The sequence below is a fragment of the Zootermopsis nevadensis genome, unplaced genomic scaffold (assembly GCF_977971745.1).
Source record: "Zootermopsis nevadensis isolate Lab colony 2312 unplaced genomic scaffold, Znev_1.0 Znev_ptg000028l, whole genome shotgun sequence".
NCBI classification, from domain to species: Eukaryota; Metazoa; Arthropoda; class Insecta; order Blattodea; family Termopsidae; genus Zootermopsis; species Zootermopsis nevadensis.
The window spans coordinates 8993054-9014298 of NW_028259160.1; the positions used below are offsets into that span (position 1 = coordinate 8993054).

Genomic DNA, 21245 nt, shown 5'->3' on the forward strand with positions numbered 1-21245 from the left:
ATAAAATGTCTGAAAGTAATTTTAACATAAGTTTAATCATCTATAATCAAAAGATACATGTAATGTTTATCTGTGTTTTGTTAACAAGTTGGCAACATGACAGTCTCACTCAATATAAATACAGAATTAAAGTACAAGGCATCTCTGAATGTCTGACAATTTAGAGACAAACTGATTTAATAGTTGATGAACATTATTTTGATGGGATTAACTTAGCAACTTGTCTACAAGCTGAGTCAATATCAGGATATTTGTATTGAAATCCATATGCAAGAGTTCGCTTGGGGATCACTTTCTGCCCCTCAGTCATAATTTTAGCTCGCTCTTCACTGAATGCAATATTTATCACAAACTCAGGAAGTCGTATCAGTGCAGGGCGCCACAAAGCTCGTCCAAATGCTTTTGCGAATTGTTTGTTCGTCACAATCTGTAACCAGATGATAGGAATATATATATTCTTATTTGAAAGCATGCAAAAATTCTTGAATTTTACAAACTGTGGGAAATACATGACCAGTCTCTAGACAGTGCTGAACAGATATTTGCCATCCAAAAACTAAGACTGTTAAATCTTATATTCCAGAGGTAATTGGAATTTATTCGGCCAACTGTTTCATATTACATGTTAAGATAACAATGGCAGAGTGTATTCAAATTTCTTTGTGCAATATCCTTCCTCTATTTTCCACTTAAATGTAACAATTCTGCATATTACGATATTTTACAGTATTTTTACAAAATGTTTGGAAGTTTTTGACTCTTTCAAAATGATAGCCAGTTCAAAATAAAATTAGATAATCAGAGCAGTTAATAACCGCAGTAAAAAAGCTTTTCACTTATAGAAAAATTCCCTTTGAAGTTCCTAAATTAAGGTTTTCTCTCTGAAGGTTACATTTCATTGATTACCTAAGTCACTTACGCCAGTTATTCACATTCAGTACCTTTCCTATGCATGTATCGCAGTACACTTAAAAATACTTCACACTTCTATCATAAACATACTGTTTCACCATAGAGTTCATATACCAGTGTCTTGGAGAACATACAGCTGATACAAAGATATTTCAGAATTTCCAAATTCTTGCGCTGAATGTACTTATGTATGAAGGTAGCATGTTATCCTGTCTTCTGTCACCATAAATTTACATGAGTTACAGTGTGATGACTGTTTTCTGTATGTGCTTTCTTATGTGGAGCCACAATGTTTATGCAGTTAATTTTGTTTTGCAGTTATTGCCATTAGAAAGAGGTTGAATTTTAAGGTGGACCTAATGGAAATAAATTGTGATCATGAGAACTCCACTGAGCTGGCTCAGGTTAGTGTTCAGTGCTTAGACTTTGGTATTAGCAGTGTTCTGAGTTCTTTAATGACATTTTGTCTACTGCATTGATTATATGATAGTGTCAAATGGGAGGATTATGGTGAATCATGAATTCGGAAAGATGAAGACATGGTCATATCTTAAAGTCCTATCTCAGCATGTGTATGGAAAAATTGGTGGGGGGGGGGGGGGGAACCTAAATTAGGATAGCCAGCGCACGGGCCAATAAAATGTAATACAAGTGTGTTCTAAATTAAATTAAACCCATGGCGTAACAGCTCCAGAGAGCCAAAGCCGACTAGCTTGACTGCTGGCCTCACGTTCACATGCCTAAGCAGAGGTGAACGATCATCCAACCAGATATAGGGCGACATGTGGTCAGCACGACGAACCCCGAGCCATTGCTAGCTTTCCTGACCGGATTACGCTACTTATTGTAGTTCCCCAATTTCCTCATGATGCTGGGTTGGCACCTATCCCATACACTGGTCGAAAGCTCATGAGAAAATTTCTTCTCCCCTGAGACTCGAACCAAAGCGCATTCCGTATCGCCGGTCCGAAGCATGATGCCTCAGACCGCGTGGCTACAGCGCGGGGGCAAGTGTGTGCTAACCACTCAATAATAGTGTTTAGTGTTTGACTTAGTCATGTTAACCCATTAGGTTCTATTGCTAGGGACTTGGTGTATTAGGTATTACCATGTTTAATATGTTAAGAGGGGTCTGCAGTGGCCGCGCGGTCTGAGGCGTGAGCCTTGTGCCGCTTGGTCGCTGGGACCGTGGGTTCGAATCCCACTCAAGCCATGGATGTTTGTCCGCGTTTTTCTGTGTTGTGCTGTCCTGTGTACAGGTAGAGGCCTTGCAACGGGCCGATCCCTTGTCCAAGGAGTCTTACCGAATGTCTATAGATCGAGCCAATGAAAAGTTGGGACCCGCAGTGCTCAGGCACTTGAAGAACGGGTCGTTCCCAGTATCCCAGTAATGTGTTAAGGGTTTCTAGCTATTATCATTTGACAAAAGTTTAAATTATTAATCATCATTAAGCTATCCTTAAACCATGAGATGCATCTGGGTATCATTTTCTTTATTGTGGATGTGTGTAATACTTAGAAGCACTGCTTTTAGAATACTCTGGCATCAGATACAGACTAAATTATACACATCACATACCTCTAATTCCAGTTTAAATTATCTCTGTGTATGGTACAAACCTGGGGAGCAACTCCATGAAGCACGCCTTGCACATTGTTATTCTCGATTGCAAACAACAACAAATTGGCCATGTCATGGATGTGGATCCATGGCATATATTGGTCTCCTCTTCCCACAGGTCCTCCCAATCCAAAATAGAATGGCAAGAACAACTGTTTTACCATACCACCATTTCTTCCAAGTATAACACCTGTGGAAAAAAATGAAACTCAAGTATTTCTCTTACATATCTAAGAAGTTTTATTCAAGAACTTTCTAAATAATTGTTATCTTACCAGATCGAACTGTGACCTGTCGGATACCCAAATCTGCTGGCAACTTGGCAACACTCTCCCATTCTTGACATAACTTTGACAAAAAATCAAAGCTTCCTCCATGACTGTCTTCATTGTACTCTGCTGTTTGACTTGGCTGGTATATCCCTTGAAAAAAATTGAACAGTAGATAAAATTATATTTCCAATTTTACAGTAAATAACTCATTGGTAATAGAACCCAGAAATTAAATACTGTTAATAACAAAGCCCTCCATTACACAATCTTGAAATCTATTTCACATTCTGACAACATAATACCCTAAAACTAATTTTAATATTATCTTCCTATTTCATTCTCAATCTGCTAAGTAACTGCGCTCTTGGAGGGTTTCTCTCCAAGCCTGTGTATGTATTTCATGTTCCTCAATCCAAGATACATCCCCAGACTCCTTTAACCTCATTCATTAATCTACCTAGGTTACCTTTACAAACCACAAAGCTCCATGTTATGTACTATCCTCTTGGATACAACTATTTTGCCGACCATGTTTCCATATAGGGTAATTTTTTAACATGCATTTTAGAGATCTGAACCTTCAGTTCTGCTACCAGAGAGTTTGTTACACTTGCAGTGTAAATTGTTCCTTTACAGTAAAGAAGTGTCCGATAAATTATCCTGTCAATGACTTTACAGTCTTACCTACACCTGAAATGGAAATGAATACTTTCGGTTTAAATGGTGCTTTGATGATTGCATTTGCAAGAGATTGTGTAGTATTGACTCGACTAGCCCACACATTTTGCTTGAAGCCTGGGGTCCAGCGCCGTGTAGGATCCAGAACATTTTGTCCAGCAAGACTTACAACAGCCACAGTGTTAACAGGCAAACCAGACTCAGCCAGTTCAGTCTGGAAGAAATGGAAAAACTGAAAACACTTGTGCTTACTTCAGTCACTACCTGTTAGAAAGTGGCAGATAATTGATCTTTAAGGTAAAACAAATTTGTATGTCATGTTCTGATAGCATGGCATAGTCCAAATTGCACCGCATAGATCTTTTACATTAATTTTTATGTAATTTCACATCCCTCATTGGTCAGTGTTAGGAGATGGCTAAAATTTGCATGTACCAAGCATATATAAGTGGTTAGTGCACAAATCAGTTCACTGCATATTCATTATCTTGACAATAAATCTGAAATCTGCCTAAATCATAATATTGACATGGAGGAAGTATTGTTCTGTACATCATGTTGACTGCAGACTGTGCACCAGAGCTCAGATAAAGAATAATTTCAGTGTTGACATTTCAAGACACAATATTTAAGAACTTCTTAAGGGATATACTACTCAATAAAGTATTCTATAATATAACATTTGAAATGTAATTTTGGCATGAACTTAATGAAAATTATATTTAAAAAAAGTGAATCATGTATATTACCCCCAATATATCTTCTACACCTGCTAGTAGCTTCTTTGGATAAAAAGTAAAATTGTTGGATTGTAAAATGTTAACATTTTAGATGCAGGCCTACAGGAATATTCCAGCAGTGGTTAATTTATTGTTGTACATCTAATTACTCTAATACCACACTGAAGACTCAAGTGTTTTTCCTTCTTAAAATGTTACCTTACTTTTTCCAAGTTCATCGACGTGCTGGGTCAGAAGTCAGGTTTATCACCCACCCCAAAGGCAGTGATACATGACTATGGAGTGTTGGTGGAATGCTGATTTGCAGGGAAAAACCAAAGCACTCTGAAAAAAAAATTACCCCAGTGCCACTTTGTCTACCACAAATCCCACATGAGTGCCCTGGGATTGGACTTGGGCCTCTGCTTTCAGAATCTACTTTTGTCTGAGCTATGGCCTTTCCTTTTTTCTCTCCTTGTATTCATTTAAATACACATAATATTGATCTCCTGTCTACATTTCAGGTGTGTACTAAGCTTTCATACAATGAACTATATTTGAGAGACTGATGAATTTAGACTTGAGCTTCATATGAAAAGTAGCGGTTGTAATGGACGAATACAGGCAAAGTTAACTGTCAAGCAGCTTCAGAGTAGGTGTTACCAGATTTTATTGTGCAGTTTTGAAGATTAAATGTCTGAAGTGACATGCCTCGCTCATTTTGCATCTACTTTATGCACCAAGAACAAAAAATACACAAAAGTAAATGCCAAGGATTTCTTTGTGATAGTCACCCAAGACATCCTTTGGGGTCCAGGCATTCGAGATACTGTGGTTACACCATATCCTTTACTGCGCAGTAGCTGGCTGAATGCAGTACCAACAAACCCAGTACCCCCACCTGAAAAGCAGATAGTTTCTGAAAGTTAATTGAAAAGGATCTGTTGTCACAGAATGCTGAATATTATTTCAAAACTTTCGTTATAATGAAATAGTTCTTTCGTAATTATACAGTAAAATATGTGGGCATGTATATAATTTAAATTGTCTAGGAAGTGACATAAATATATTGTTAGACAAGGACTTAACAAATAAGAAAACAGGGACCTTTATCAGTTACTGTTGTGAAAGGGAATATCACAGATAAGGTTGTATCTAAATATAGTATAAGAATTTCGGTTCAGTGCTGTGTAAATTTGGGGTGATATTGACAATTCACGGTTAGATTCGCTGTTTATGAAACTGCTGAATATCTCGCAGCACATATTGCTTCTCAGTTATAGCCAGAACCACCACTAACAGAGTCGTAGGTAAGGTCCTCATAAATACACACATACATACATCTTTATTACATACAATGGCAATGACGTAGAACAAAAAATATTTTAAAGAATGTTGTAACGGCTCATTCACAGAGAACTTTTACAACTGTGAAGGAGGTTATATAGACCCCTCGATCCTGAGTCAAGCTTCAACCCACAAGGTTAACTATAACGGAAGGTTTATATTTATGGATACATATTAAATATGCTGTTGACATAATTTCTTACCAACAAGCACTGATTCCATTATACTGGGCATCGTGGGATACTTATTGCTGGTTTGTTTACGAAGATACAATAGTAATTTAGCTAGCCATATTGGAATTTACGGTCAGGCATCGGTTTTTGTTCTGTTCTCAGTTGCATGTCGGGAATTGAAAATCTCACAGATGAATGGTGGGTTATTTAATCGCTGCTTTTTTAGTTTGGTATGTAATCTGTAACATCATCTAATCCGAGGTACCAGGTAGCACTGTGTAGTGGTAGAGGGCTGTTTCAGGAACAAAACCCATGCACAGTACTTTCATTATTTTGAACACATTATATTAAGGAATCTTCCTTTGTACAAGTCGTTTCGTTCAGGTATGGGAGTAAATAAAGCTTTTAATCGTTATTGCAGATATTTTCGTACGAAATGTCCGTATTGCAAGAACTTTCAGAAAGAGACAAGCAAAGAAGACTTGTTTCAGCAACATGGACAGACTTTGAAACGCCACATTAGACATCTAGTTTGTGAACATCGCTTAGTTTAATTCGTATGGGACGGTGAACAAGCGGGATGCACTGTTTTGAGCAAAAGGATCCGCATCAGATCACGAGCCATGCCAAGCCAAGGTTTACCTGAATACTTTTTCTTCCATGAAAACGTGAACTCACGTCGATGCGTGGAAATATTGCAAAATGGTTTCATACAGAAGCTTAAGGCAAGCCTCTGCCACTTCACTCTACTATGTGACTTCGGATTTTCTGCACACTGTTTTCGGCCCTAGTATTCTCATATAGGTATCCCGAGAGTAACAACTGTGGGCAATTTTGACACTCCCCTTATTCCAGACTTTAAATAATGTGAATTGTTCGTGTGGGATTTGATGAAAGAGAGGCTCTCAAATGAAAAATGTAAACACGTTGACCCAAGAGTTATGATTGTCCAGTCGTGCAGAAAATTTTCGGCGACGTCATGTTATGATCATTTACCCACGTTTCAAAGAAGATGGGGTTATGTGGAACATGTGCTTAGCTAAGGATATTTATCAAGAAATTCTGCTTCAGGTTCTCTAAGTTTTGTAACATTTGGGGCTTAAACTACGAGTTTTAAGTGTTAACATTTCGTGCACCAACCTGTAAAACACTGAACAGCAGCAGGTACAAGATTTCTACTTAAAGCATTCAGATCTGTTTGTTGCCAAGATGCGTGTGAAGGAGATATGTGATGTGATCTGTACTCAGTATTGTTTTGGTTGAGCTTCCGGCAATATTAAGCATACAAGACATACAGACACTGCTTCATGTGAAACATGGCCCTGAGATCGTTACTGTGTTGTTGGAAATTACTTGGCATTTTTAAAAGGTGAGCCTTACATTGATTTATTTTTTTAATCTTATTTTCTATGACTGTCTTTGGTTTCTAAATTATTGCATGTGTTTAATGCTTGAGGAGCTTTGAACTGCGGTAGAGTTTAGCATTGCAAATTTTAATTTCTTTGCCAGTCTGCCTTGCAATACTTCCTAGTGGTCTTGCTGGGCAACAGATGTGGGTTGCCTCCTTCGGCTGCAGAATCTAATAAGGGACCTAGCCCCTTTAACTAGGCCAGCTCATGTGGCGGCACATTTATTCTTGCCCGCTGATGTGCAGGACCGCGTGCCATGTAGGGATGGTTTTGGTCTTCTTGAGGTATCTCGGAGGAGTCCTGTTGTGATGCCTCAGGCCCTCTTATAGACCTGACACTTACAGGGGACCAAACAATTGAGAAAGGGGTGACCTTTTCCTGGGCAACAGCTATACCAGCAGAGTTTAAGCTTCCCAATGACTCTTGGTCTAGGACAGTGGTATCCAACCTGGGGTACGCGAAGACATCTTAGGGGGTACGTGAAATTTTAAAAAAATACATATTATTTTATGATAAACACTGAATAATCAGTAATGTAATTTATTTAATTTATTTTAAATGTAGATTATATACTATGTATAACTTGAATTATACACCAACAACTTTGGGGGTACAAAGTTGAGGAGAAATTGTATCTGGGGGTACGCGAACAAAGAAGGTTGAATACCACTGGTCCAGGAGCTATAAGCTTCTGACAGTCCGCTACACAGCGCATTGTACGTGTCGTAATAAATATAAACTCTTGTGTACATTAATAGATGCAATTATGTTCCCACATAAAATTTCCGCGCGGCCTCCATGTTAGTGTGTTGTGGTGGCACCAGTGTCATGGAAATACGTCAGTTGGTTCAAAGTTATAAGGGTTCTGGTCGATACGTGGGCGTGTGAAGCTATTAGCCTACAAGTTTCTTTAAAATTATGCTATCGATGGGCGTGCGTTTTAACCTATTATTCGATTACAGTTAGTGATAAGAGGTTACGTAATTAATCAATTAATATTAGTCATGATAATCCAAATAATTATCTGTATACGTAGTTTTTAAGAACCTGATGTTACAATAAAGCTCTCCCCATCCATAATCCCTGGAAAGAGTTGGTCAATGCTGAAAAACAGAGGTATACTGACTTTTGCATTTGATAATAAAGTGGCGACATATTGACACGTAACTGGTGACAGGCGATAATTTATTGTAAATGAAAAATAAAAATTTTAGAGCAGCACAAGGGTGATTAGTGTTATCACAGCTTTCTCCAGTAAAAGCATGGGAACCATTCTCACACAGTTGTTTTGTGGAATTGGTTCGAATATTGACTGCGATAACAAAGTGTCAGTGTTGTATGCCTATTGATTAAACTGAACTACGTCTTTGTAGGGAAAATGTTTGCTGCTTATGTTACATTACTTGTGAGGGAAAGAGGGCACTATGTACAAACGAAAACATCCTGAGAAGATTTCTCGTTCTGATTATTAAACATTTTGAAGCTGAAGTTTTAAGTTTAAAGTCACACCGTTAGTTACAGAATTAAAAAAAGTTTAATTAGTAGATTGCCAGAAATTGTTGTTGTGTAGCTCTCTGGTGCAGAGTACTTATTCAGAAGCTAACAGTCGCTTAGCTAGTTAAAAAATTTCCGTCGTCTATGGAACTTGAAGGTTCATTGCCGTGTTTACAAGAGCAAGCAGTCGGTCCTTATCCTAAGCCAGATAAATCCAGTCCACTTCCTACCATTCTTTTCTAAAGATCCATTTTAATATTATATTTTAATTTAAAGTTAGTGGTGCGTCCCCTTCAGGTTTTACACCGAATTGTTTGTAATATTTGTAAGCATTGCTCATGGTCAGTTCATATCCTCTTTGGTTTGATTGCCCTAACAATATTTAGAGAAAATAAAATTTATTTGTATCAGTAAATAAACATATCGACAGGCAGTGGCGAGCGTGGAATTAGTTACAAAGGATTGTATAGATCGACTTGTTTGTACACTTATCGAGTGTCGTATTTAGTGACATTTATGAATGACAGTAAATTACGTACTACTGGCTACCGCTTATCAGAAGTTTATTTTCACAAATGAAATTGCTGGTCGTATTGTTAAGATTACTTTCCTTTTTCCTCGTAAGAATTTCGTATTCCTTACTCAGAATCGCGGCTGTGCCATTGTTTGCTCGTAGCAGTAGTAACCGCTCACTATCACCGATGTCCTCAATAACACCCATGTTCTTGTAGTATAAATAAAGGCAACCGCCCAAAGTACCGAGCTCAGAATTGCAGAAGGAAGATAATATAGCGGTAAGTTCAGTTTAGTGGTTAACAATTGAATGGCGTGAGTATGTTTGTCAGACTCCTCGCATTTATATTTAAATTCACATAAATGGACCTTAAAAGCTGTTTAAATAAAACTCTCTTCGTACAGCGTAATTCATTTATTGTTGTAATAAGCCAATGATAGTGCACTTGGCCTCAGAAAGGAGTTTCTTATTGTAAAATGCATAAAAATTTCAATTTTGCAAAAAGAGGTACAAACAACAAAATTGGTTCTTTTTCTTTTGTGTTAAATAGGCTTAACATTTATGTAATGAATTTGTATTAGCTAATAGAAGTTTTTTTATAAAACTTTGCCACCACAACTTTGTGATCCATAATTTCTTACGAATGTGGAAACCTTGCGACCTCGTGAGATGGGAGCGATGTAGCGTTGTTAATTAAGCATCTGTGACAAGAATGTCGTGGAAATAGATAATAAGCATGCCGGAAAAGTCTTTATGAGTCATAATGTCGTGTATTAACAACTGGAAACGACGCGACGCTTCGAAATTATTAAGTTTCTATTGGAAAAGTTTAATACAGTTGGAATCAGTGCTGGTTTGAATTATGTGGGCAACTGGCTTTTTCATTTGTATAATTATTAATTTTTATTCTTGCTAGCCTCGGCATGTACATTGAGACATTTGAAGGAAATTTGAAACCGTAAGTTCTGCCAGAACTTATTATTCATCATTTGTGACATATAAATGTTTCACTTTACATACGTGCAGCCCCACTTTAGGAACATTTTTGAGTGAAATTATTTTTTTTTCTGAACAACTCATGAAGAAACACACACGTGTATTTTCGGTGTTCAGTAAGAAGGACTCGATTAATTACAAATTATGTTTCGTGTAAGCTATTATTACCGAAAACCAAAGACTATGAGCCCGGTTGGAGGGGGGAGGAGGAGAAAGAGACATTGTGTAAATACTAGTTGTATTAACCCCTATACGTGTTGTATAACACTGTTTTCTCAAAATATCTGCATGAAGTTGGTTGGTTGTCACTTAAATTTTCTGTAGTTGTTGACACCTGAAGCATAATTTTAGCGGAATCTGTTGAATGGTTTCGGAGATGAAACGTGGGGACTAACACGGCCTCCTCGTATATTCGTCGTATTTATTTACTTGATTGATATTCATATTTCGTAATAGGTTAAGATAAGTACGTTCGGGATTCGAAGCGTGGACTCCCTGAATGTAAGGCAGTCCAAGTTCAACTCCAATAGAACCAGTTTCAGTTCTAACGTAAATAAAGACGTACAGTTCGCGTTTTCTTTGTTATCAGCCGGGCGTTGTTTTATTTTACGCGTGTAGATACCAACATATCGCGTATAAACTTCCTTGTAAACGTCACAGATTTCTCAACAAGAAATAACTGTTTTGTAAGAAGTGTCTCAACTCAAATAAAACGGAATTCACAGTATCAGAAGAGCGTTGTTATGCAAGAAAAGATAACAAATCATTCCTAGATTGATTTATTTTTTGACATTTGTTCTGTATTATCAAAGTTCACAGCACATTTTTCCGTCACCAAGCCTGTACTCGGCCACCTACTGGCTTGGTGACGGAAGTTCGATTCCCGGAAGATACAGTATTTTTATGCTCGCCTCTACGTCTAGACTTGCCCTGGAGCGAATCTATCCTTCTAACCCTGGGGTTCAGGGATTCCTTCCTCGAGGGTAAATAAGCCGGATCGTGAAGCTGACCCCTCCCCTCCAGCTGCGAGTATTATGTCCTCTACCCCTTGCCCCTGTAGCAAGCCGTGTCTTCAGGTTTGGGTTGAACAGCGTTTTTGTGGTTGTAGAGGGTAAATGCTGATGTACTGAATAAGCGGTCGCGATGGGAAGTATAGAAGTGGTCTTGAAATTCCATGGCTGATTGTGGGCCGAATTAAACCTCTTCTCTTCACATGAAAGAAAACCTAGTCTTTTACGAATTTTCCAAACGTACGGGAATCTCGTAAATAATGTTGGGCAGTTGCAGGGCGTGATTATACGACAGAGTTAATCCTTCTTCTTTCATGTTTTGTCTACTAATGCTGTTACACTTACAGTTGACCTTCCCAGTCCAGGACTTATGTCTCTTCTCAGTAGGTTTATATTCCATAATCATTTTAGGTGTTATTGGAACTTAGGCCAGTGGACATAAAGCTAAGCACTCAATTAAGAAAATACACCAACTCTTGTGCAATTAACGTCCAGTGTGGTATTACATAAAGTACGGTTTGTAAAGTGCAACCTTTTTGTGCTTTATAACAAACCATCGTGTTATGAATTGTATGATTTAATATGAATTAATTTGTTTGCCACTGATGATGACCTCTTGAGGTCGAAACCGCGTTTGGCACTAAGTGTCTTTTCAAGTGTAAACAGTTTTGTTTGAATGCATGATTTTATGTAGTGTAGTATGGTAGAAGTTTCTTGACATTGCTTGCTGTCTTCATGTTCACCGAGACACTCGACTACACGGCAGTACAACCCAGAAGACAGCCATCTTATTATTTACACATTGTGCACAATAGTACCAAATTAAATGAAAGTATGCATCGATGGGACTCAGATTGAGAACTCCTTATGTCCACTGTCTAATTACTGTTACACTGTAATGATTGATCGCTGCTTGTATTTACACCACACAGGAGTTATGGAGAACGCAGGGGTGTTGGTTTTGTTGTTGGCAGCCCGCATCTACTACTGCATGCCTGTGCTGGAGGATAACTCATTGGATCCTGAAGATGTGGCAGTATTGTACGACGAAACAGTTGCAAAGGATACAGGTTCGTGCCACTGTGTGTATATTAGTCTGTCATTCCTACTTTGTTGTATATATATATCAAATGCAGGCACAAGTGAACTTCAATTACGAACCAGATTTCCTCGGTTCATGCAAATAGCCTAAATTTCTTATTATCTGCATGTAATAGGCGAGAGAGTGGCTGCCTGGAAGATGGACAGCGAAGTGAACCCTGAGGAGATGGGCTCGTACCTGGAGGGCGATATTATGACACCCAAATCTCGCAATGGGCTGACAGCCCAGACCGCGCGTTGGCCTGGGGGAATCGTGCCGTACGAGATGGGAAGTTTCTTCAGTAAGTCCGTCCAGGCTATGACTGGAACATGACTGAGTACGATTAATTGATTCGTGGAATATTTAACGGCAATTATGCTTCTCAGTCGAGCATGTAGCTTTGTATGGTAGGATGAATGTGTGTGAAAGTGAAGTGATATAGAATACTGTTCGTGGCTTAATTCAGGTTATTGTCCCAGTGTTTGTCTGGAGTGACCGAAGGAAACCACGAAAAACCTCGGTTATGATAGCCGGTCTCTGGGCCGATATTCAAACCCGGAACCTCAAGAATGCAACGAAATGTGCTAAGCATTCGAGAGATTGTGGGCCTAACCTGATATGTGGTGTCATTAACTCATTATTTATTTATTGGCACTGTAAAATGTAAGGAAGAATAATTAATCTATTCAATTACGAAAGTAAAGTATTATTTATTTTTAATTTAGAGCACCCGTCTCAAATATTGCACGACTGACTCAACCGGGGACCTCAACAGACAAGGATTTTTTTAAAATTATTTTGACCTGAAGACGGAAGTGGGCCCAACTTACAAAACGTTTTAATGACACCTAGGTGATTGATAAAATTTAAAATACGAGTATGTGTCACTATCTTTAGACTTTGATTACGATGATGTTTGCTCTGCTTCTGAAGATAACGGTGACATGGCGATGATCAAGGCTGCAATGGACGAGTACCACAAGAAAACGTGCATCCGTTTTGTACCTCGACAGCCCGAGCACAAAGACTACCTCGTGATCGAAAGTTCCCACTCTGGCTGTTGGTCGTCCGTCGGGCGCGTAGGCGGCCCTCAGAGGGTGAATTTCCAGAGCCCTGGCTGCCTGAGTACTGTGGGGACCCCAATTCACGAGCTCATGCATGCTGTGGGCTTCCTGCACGAGCAGAACCGTGTTGAGAGGGACAAACACGTCGTCATTCATTGGGAGAACATCTTGCCAGGTACTGTAATATTGGCTGGGGATCATGACGAACCGAAGGAATTTTCCCTGTAAGCAGCTCCAGAAACTCTATACCGGCATTGATTTTGTTAATGTCATTTTCCTTTATGTGTTTACTATGCTAACGAGTCTCAGTACGTGGAAGACGCACAGGCAAAGTATTTAAGTTTTTCGGGAAATCCTTCGAATGCTTAATCACTATGATTAAAATGCGCCAGGCGCTTGTAATTTTACGAGGCAGAGCTGAAATGAACAGTGAGAAGCCTGCATTATGAATAGTCGCTGTATGGTCTACGACTGTGGTCAAAACTTCATTCATATCCCCTTTCGTGGCTTAGAAGTTGTATCAATCTCGAGATAACGGCATTCTTTATATGTTTTATGCCCACAGCTTCCGTGTGATTCTTGATTTAAAGTACAGTCTACCAGATTTTACAATCGAGTTTCCTTTGCCCCGTGATTGACATTTTATCAGCAAAACATTGGGATTATACGATGCTCTTACATGCACTTTCACGAAGAGAAGGCTTCAATTAGAGTTTAGGAATAATTTATATTAGGTACTAGTGATCTGTTTCAATAAAATAGATCATCAAAAGCAGCAGACAGTCCTACGTAAGTACAGCCAGCATCTGCTTTGCGATGTTTTACTTTTAATTTTCTTGGTTTCTGCTCTGCAGTTACTGCGTACTTATGTTATTTGATATTTAGATAGGGTATTTATCTGTATTAGATCTATATCCGTTGTGTCTGTACACCACAAAGACAATAGATCCCTCTTTAAGTTTGAATATGCTTTACGGAAGTGCATTGGAGCGAAAAATCGGGGACTATTGTATACCACCTGCATCTGCTACAGGCCGCGAGAACAACTTTGATAAGGCCAAGAAGGGATATGCAGACGGGCAAGGAGTGAACTATGACTATCGCAGCGTCTTGCACTACTCTTCCGGAGCGTTCTCAAAGAATGGCCTACCCACCATAGAGCCCAAGGTATAGTGCTGATGAGGAACGGCTATACAGCGGACTCCCGGTTATCCGGGGGCAGATTAAGTCGTTTAAACGAAAATTAAAAGTTGGTTTTGAAACTCTGATTCAAATTTAAAGGGTTTGAAAAGAAAGAAATACATGGAACGATGACATTATTTGACGTATTAACGAAACTCATTTCTTGCTAGAAACCTGAAGTTAACGACTGTAGAACGTTGTTATGGTATGTACTGTATTGAATGTTATATAAAAGTTTCTCTGTTATTAGAAAGCTTTAACATTTAAGTAGTCTATGTCCTTAAATAAACTTACGTGTATGTTATATTTTCGGATTATCCGGAAAAATTATTTCCCAACCAACCCGGTTAATCGGGAGTCAGCTGTATTGTGAAGAGAATTGAAGAACAGCGCTTTGTTGCTTTCTGATGTTACAGAATGCGAAATTTACTAATTCAAATTCTTCCATAGCATTTCCTTTAGTTTTGAGGAATAATTAATTGGTTTTGTTTTATATTTGATTATTTCTTCATTACTTTACTACCACATTCATTCGTTCAGGCTGCGTAAGTAGTCGTAAAATAAAAGTGTGGTTCATTAGGAGAAGAATAAATTCTGGAAGTGCCTCTTATTACCAACTGTTATATACCTATCCGTTTTCCAAAATAGTAATGACAAAGAAGAACAAATAATTTGTAAGACTAGGGGGCACTGCTTGCTGCCTGTTACAGATCACTGGAGTTGAAATTGGCCAGAGGAAGGGATTCAGCCGTGGAGATGTGCAAAAGATTCGCCAAATGTATAAGTGTTCTCAGCGTCCACCTGGTGCTTGAGTACAGTGTTTTCAGTGTTTCTTTTTCAGCAGTTGATATCTACGCTCAGGACCCTAGACTAACTCTATACAAGGTCACTGGGATGTAATATAACAGCGTGTTATTTATTTTCCTGTCACCATATTCAGCAAGGAATATGTGACTTGTGTTTGTTTCAAACTGAACTGAAATTACTCGAAATGAAAACTGACAAATGTCTCCTGATTTCTGAACAATATAAATTGTTTTATAAAGATTGATACAACACATTTGGAGATTTTTTTACGATTCGATTTAATTGAGGACATAAAACATCTTTGAAAATTTCAGGAGGAAGTTGGAATGTTTATCTGTATTAACCGATTAAAATACATCGTTTTATTTCCTTATTTTACGAAAGGAATGCATTCCTTGAGAGTCATTCATTAAGCAGAAAATACATTAAACTGAAATTAATTTTTGATTATTTAAAGGAAGTACTGAGCGATACAGTGGCCTGAGTTGCTATGTGTATGGGTAGTGATGATGATAATTCAGTCAGATAAAATTTAATAATATAAATGTATGGATTAATTATCATTAAGAATGGAAATCTCAAATAAAAAATGCATTAGTAATATAAAGGAAAATAGGAGACATCAAAATTAACTGATCCTTGATGACAGGTTGTCAATAGTAGAATTTAACGGCTCTTATTAGACACATGGCGTGCTTTCATTGAAGAGAAATCGCTACATGTACCAAAAAGTGGCTATTGGTTTTTAATATGTATTAACTAAAAATTATTTAACCTATGTTAGTGTATTTCAAAACAATGAAATAGAATTCTGATGCCAGTTTTATTACCCAGCTGTCTTTCATAATTGCAGAGAAGCAAAACACGTGTTAATTAAAAATATCATAACATTTGTTTTGAATTTTTATAGAATGGCATTGTGAACATAGTTCAAACTAAATTAAAGTTCCTAGGTACACAACTCCTTCATGTTATCTGTTTGCTGTTTAATGATAAAATAATTATTTAAAGTGGCACGCATTGAGACAAATGTGAAGTAAGTATATACATTTTGGACATTTGGTAACGACAGTGTTATCAACTTCCAGCTTTTCCCTTATTTTGTACGTGATGTTCGTCATCAATTTCTTTATTTAATCGCTTATTTGGAATTAATTTATTGTATATTGAAATGTGTTATTTTAATATATAATTTTAATGACTATCATTGAGCATGCAAGTTTAATTTTATTTCATTGTCACATTTATTGTATTTATTTATGCAAGGAACAATGCACCAATCAGTCTGTCCTGTATAAGGTTGAATCATCCTCATTCTCAAACTGTAATATTAATAATAAGAACAATATACAATATATAATATTGGAAAGTTGTATTCTGTAATTCATTAAACATATAATTTAAAAGTATAAATGTGCAGAAAAGAGCATTTGCTTATAATACTCTACAAGTAATGACAAAAAACTTTATTGTAGAGTGAAGTATTTCTGTAGCTAGATTCTGAGAAGTGGACCAGGTGGTTTTCTGGGTTGTAATGTAATCTACACGGCTTCATAACCCTGAAATCTACTGTATGCATTTTTACTTCAGAGGAAAAACATCTCAAGTTCTAAGATGTTCCAGTTTATTTTTATATATTTTAGTAACAGGACTAAAAATTGAACCATTATGAACAGAGTTAGTGAATCTTGATTTGGTTCTTACCTCTTTGGTCTCCTCCCAGAAACATTCCGTAAATTTGAAGGCTCTCTCGCACCTGTCCAGTGAATCTGGGAACAATCAAATCAAATCAACTCACTCTGACATGAAGCTGTCAAGTATTTCTCAATCTGTGGTTAAAATATTACAGCACGGTGCCTTGAACCCCCGCTTAATCTGTGTAAATGAAGCTGTAGCATTGTAGTTGAATGAGGGTCTAGATAACTTGGAAGTACCTTTTTCTTTACCTGAAGATTAGAAATGCATGAAGGGTAGAGTCCACTGGTTGGTTATTGTGAACATAGTAAAGTAGAAGCCAGTGGAATTCTTTCACAAAAGTCTTACCAACAGCAGAGCACTTGAAGATGATCCAGTCAATTGCAAGCTCATCAAGTCGGGAAGCCTCCAGAGAGCTCTTCATATTGGCCAGAGAAAATTCTCCTTCTTCATCCATCTGGCAGCAATTGAAAACAAAGTGAAAAATGTGAACTACTGATACTATAGTCTGAAACAAGGTGTGTGCTAATGATAGAAGCATAATACCTATTGCATTCAATAGGTACTATGGCGACATATGCAATTTTAGACTATAGTCCTATATTCACTGTTGCGGACTTTAGTGAAGGTATATAGGCACAATCTGGTCTCCATTTATATGTATAACTAAAAAATTACTCAGCCTCCTATCAGTTTATTTGAATACTTTACTATTAATTTCTAACATTTTTATTAAATCTAAATCTCGTGCGGATTACACAATAAAATAAAATAAATATTTCAAGTCACGTCTTTGGTTCTTTGAGTCATGCTTGACAGCTACGATTACGTTCATTCTTATTGGCTGATAAACGTCTGCAGTTAGAATGCCATCGTTGATTGACCCAATTTTTTATTGTAATTGACGAATAGAAGCAGGATTTTATTAGCAGAGTTAAATGTTCACGTCGCTCACCCAATTGTACTTGTAATATAGACAATGAAGAAAACACTTGAAGCCGTCAACGTTCTCCACACCTGAGAGCTGCCTGTTTACCAGGATGGAGTTCATGGATTCTGAAAAGAGTTGCGAAGACATTTACACTGCAGGCGTCTTAACGGTGAATCGTAATATATTAAAACGGGGTTCCAAATGCAGCACTCACCAAGGCTTATCGGCGAAGTCAGATTACAGAATCGGATTACTGCCAGGTCGTTGTTCAGATCAGAAGAGGTCGGTGACTCGGACATAACAGCTCTCCCCTGCCAATAATAAGTTCGTGCTGCCCATTAGAATTAAAGTCTGCACTCAGGATAAAATGCAGGTACTGCACTGTTAAGTGTTGTTAAAATAATATTATTTTAATACCATGCTCCTTGATTTGTATCCCTAAACTCATTATGCAGCAACTTCTGTTCTGTATTTTAATATTTGAATTTAATGAAGTGTTACGCGATCTTCTTCAAGATATGCTGTGTTCCATAAATGTCTGGCTTTTGTATTTCAAAGCAGGGGTGTTTGCCAAGGATTCCATCCAGATAATTTTTAAATGATCATAATTAGCTTCCATTTGCATCAGTAATTATCAGTATCAACTTAGACGTTATATTATTATTGTGATTTTAAGGTCAGTCCCTTTGCTAGACGTGTTTCTGTCACCAATGTTATTTGCAAGGACAGATATTTAAACAATTATTACATTTCGCTTACGGACACTTTACATTATTTATAATTAAATCGTCTTTATTTACTTTTATTTGTCCATACTTTGTAAGTTTCATTTTCCATATTTTGACCGTTTCTTTTCGCATATCTCTCGCTCTCTTCAACGGTTTGCAGATTTTACTAGGTTCCTATTATTTTATATAATATGTCATTAATAATCTCCCTTATTTTATAAATAATCAGACTTATGGCATTATACAATTATCATGTAGGCCTGATGTTACCGTCTACACAACCCTTTTATTGTATTATACTTGCATTACACAGACACTATAGACCCTATTTTTGAAACGTTAATAGCCACAGATATCACCGAGTATTTAATCCCGTTCCCCCATTATACCACACCGGTCAATTTTTCATATACTCATCCCCTCTTTCCCCTTCACCCCACCTCCTGCCCGAGGACAATCACTCAATAAAAAACAACCACCGACTAGTTCGGTTTCGTCCAGACACGTGTACGAACGTGCCTTCAGTGCTGCAATGTCATCTTTGGACAACTCCAGTAAGATAAGAATATTATAAGACAAATTACGTCACATTCTCTAAGATAAAAATTAGTAATACAACTTAATATGGTATCTATTACAGAATGCCTCACGCTGTGCAAGACCTGCTACAGGCAATTCAAACACAAGACACGTTGAAGTATTCGTAACTCAAGATCATACCACAGCTTTGTTTGTAAGTGATAAGTATTAAATATTCTCATTAATAATACTTATAAATACAAACCACTCCCATAAACAGTACATTGTACTCATACCATCACTTTATGTTTTACAGAAATACGTGAACGTCAGTGAACTAATCAGTACCTTGCCCGGTCGAACTTCAATATGCACCCCATTGCATGAGTTATAGTGGCACGTTTAACCATTTGAACAATTTTAATAATTTTAACTCTTGATTGATATGTTGTCATTGAATATTTCAATTCAGTACCCGAAGTTTCCAGCCTTAAACGTGATACCCAATTCAACCATGAATGCAGTGTTGAAATCTCGAACAAAATATATAATTTTTTACTGATTCGAAGTTGTCGACTCAGTACACGCCATTTCTTCTGCATTGCTACAGCTTTTAGGTTATGTTTTTACCCATAACAATTGTAGGTACTTTGGCACAGTAGTCGGGATGAAACTGTGCGTTCGACGTCCGTTAGAATTAAGAGGCAGGGTGACCAGTGGGGTGGGAGGGGTAGCAGATAAGGAGGCGTATACCATCCAAACTCTCAACATTATTTCCAATCGAGAACACTTTGAAGCACGCCATCTCAGGTAAGGTTTTTGGTTTGTACAGAACATGTGTTTGTTTTCCTTCTGCCAGCGAGCTAGTGTGATCCACACTACTGCACAGTATTATCGGAGTGCAAAACTAAGTATCCCTTAACAACAAGAATAAAGTACGTTAGCTTTTATGTTACTGGACATGGAATCATTCTTCTCTCTTATTCCATGCAATTTATGTTTATGGATAGGATATGCGGCTCTAATGTAGCATGTGAAGTCACTTCCCTAATTGTGAGTCCTGTTGAAGGTTTTGCTGTTGATATACCTGTTCAAAATTAATTGTAATTGTAGGCCTGTACTTACATTGACCAATCCAAGAGTAATGCAGCAAATAAAACACGCGACAAGAAGCGACATGTTGGAAGTTCCAACAAGAGAGAGACATCCATTGTAGAAGCCAAAACATTTATATATTTGAAGGCACAGGAAGAAAAATACAGTTTCACGAAAGATACCCAGAATTACTGGTGCCATTGACTCTATAAAGTAATCTAATTAAATATGATTAAAAAATAAAAGTTCACTTACCTTTCGTAATCAGAGTTGGCTATGTTTGTGTGACAAAGCGTAGGCCTGTTTATTATTATTAATTGGCCTATAGTTGTAGGCACAGAATTAGGTTATCAGCTGCTTCGTGAAAATTATGGGCTCTAGTCTCCTCGGGCGGAAAAGATAACAAGCCGGAACAGGCGGACAGGATCTCTGTTGTGTGAAAAAGTCGCGTTGGGTTGTTGAACCGCAACAAAGCAGATCATGTAAAAGTCCTGGGGAAGTCCATACAAATTACAAACGGGGAAAAAAAATTAAACACGTCTTTCAGCGTTTTGAAGCATGCAATTTAAAGTGGAGACCAGAACCTCGTAAAATTACATTTTTGTAGTATTGTAGGACCGCCTAGTTTTTAAACGTACAATAAAAACATTTTCAGTAAAACTGTTAACATCCTTTTTTGTTACGCTATAAAAGTGTGCTAATAAATGGTTCTTGAGACATGTAACAACTCTTTTCCAGCCGAACAAGTTATATAGAGGCGATTGCTGTCTTCTGGGTTGTTATGCCGTGTAGTCTGGTAGAAGTGTACCGACGTTTCAGAGGTCCTTGCTGCCTCCATCATCAGGGCCCTGACTGATGATGGAGGCAGCAAGGACCTCTGAAACGTTGGTGGACATCTAACAGACGACACGGCGAAATAACCCAGAAGACAGCCATCTTCAGACTCCGCCGTGAAAACCTCAAATCCTACAATTTGTATAGAGTAGTATGATTTTGAA

General features: G+C 37.7%; 3 protein-coding genes and 1 long non-coding RNA gene across 7 annotated transcripts; 2 read left to right on the top strand and 2 right to left on the bottom strand.

The window, feature by feature from the left end:
* Positions 1-16: 16 nt before the first annotated feature.
* LOC110832328 (epimerase family protein SDR39U1) lies at positions 17-5890 on the bottom strand. Of its 2 annotated transcripts, none has more exons than XM_022069226.1 (6): positions 5753-5890; positions 4997-5103; positions 3490-3697; positions 2809-2955; positions 2533-2723; positions 17-427 (listed from the first exon to the last, which is right to left on the bottom strand). In XM_022069226.1, the coding sequence occupies exons 1-6, from the start codon at positions 5781-5783 to the stop codon at positions 194-196; spliced, it is 918 nt and encodes a 305-aa protein (XP_021924918.1). In that variant the 5' UTR covers positions 5784-5890; the 3' UTR covers positions 17-193. The 2 variants fall into 2 exon arrangements, with proteins under 2 accessions (XP_021924918.1, XP_021924919.1); XM_022069227.2 differs by lacking the exon at positions 5753-5890 and adding an exon at positions 4427-4547 and having other exon boundaries at positions 4997-5101.
* Positions 5143-16652, top strand: LOC110832329 (zinc metalloproteinase nas-13). Of its 3 annotated transcripts, none has more exons than XM_022069231.2 (6): positions 5143-5512; positions 12078-12215; positions 12363-12527; positions 13160-13465; positions 14324-14457; positions 15183-16652. In XM_022069231.2, exons 2-6 carry the CDS (start codon positions 12083-12085, stop codon positions 15282-15284), a joined length of 840 nt encoding a protein of 279 aa, XP_021924923.2. In that variant the 5' UTR covers positions 5143-5512; positions 12078-12082; the 3' UTR covers positions 15285-16652. The 3 variants fall into 3 exon arrangements, with proteins under 3 accessions (XP_021924923.2, XP_021924921.2, XP_021924922.2); XM_022069229.2 differs by lacking the exon at positions 5143-5512 and adding an exon at positions 5968-7091; XM_022069230.2 differs by lacking the exon at positions 5143-5512 and adding an exon at positions 9352-9419.
* Positions 16487-20338, bottom strand: LOC110832331 (Odorant-binding protein 57c). Its single transcript, XM_022069238.2, has 6 exons — positions 20278-20338; positions 18120-18216; positions 17930-18030; positions 17323-17431; positions 16984-17048; positions 16487-16601 (listed from the first exon to the last, which is right to left on the bottom strand). Exons 1-6 carry the CDS (start codon positions 20329-20331, stop codon positions 16560-16562), a joined length of 468 nt encoding a protein of 155 aa, XP_021924930.2. The 5' UTR covers positions 20332-20338; the 3' UTR covers positions 16487-16559.
* On the top strand, positions 19139-19742 carry LOC110832334 (uncharacterized). Its single transcript, XR_015537341.1, has 3 exons — positions 19139-19187; positions 19274-19366; positions 19469-19742. It is a non-coding gene; the product is annotated as an uncharacterized LOC110832334 (long non-coding RNA).
* Positions 20339-21245: the final 907 nt, after the last annotated feature.

Bases quoted from the DNA above. Each gene is read 5' to 3' on its own strand.
- LOC110832328 (XM_022069226.1), bottom strand. From the start codon at position 5,783: ATGCCCAGTATAATGGAATCAGTGCTTGTTG. The intron at 3,698-4,996 runs GTGACTATCACA...CATTTCTTCCAG, and splicing joins GACCCCAAAGGATGTCTTGG to ACTGAACTGGCTGAGTCTGG. The intron at 2,956-3,489 runs GTAAGACTGTAA...ATTTTTTTCAAG, and splicing joins CATTTCCATTTCAGGTGTAG to GGATATACCAGCCAAGTCAA.
- LOC110832329 (XM_022069231.2), top strand. From the start codon at position 12,083: ATGGAGAACGCAGGGGTGTTGGTTTTGTTGTTGGCAGCCCGCATCTAC. The intron at 12,528-13,159 runs GTAAGTCCGTCC...CTGCTTCTGAAG, and splicing joins CGAGATGGGAAGTTTCTTCA to ATAACGGTGACATGGCGATG. The intron at 14,458-15,182 runs GTATAGTGCTGA...TGCCTGTTACAG, and splicing joins TACCCACCATAGAGCCCAAG to ATCACTGGAGTTGAAATTGG.
- LOC110832331 (XM_022069238.2), bottom strand. From the start codon at position 20,331: ATGTCGCTTCTTGTCGCGTGTTTTATTTGCTGCATTACTCTTGGATTG. The intron at 17,432-17,929 runs GTGAGCGACGTG...AATTGCTGCCAG, and splicing joins TATATTACAAGTACAATTGG to ATGGATGAAGAAGGAGAATT. The intron at 16,602-16,983 runs GTAAGAACCAAA...TTAATATTACAG, and splicing joins TCTGGGAGGAGACCAAAGAG to TTTGAGAATGAGGATGATTC.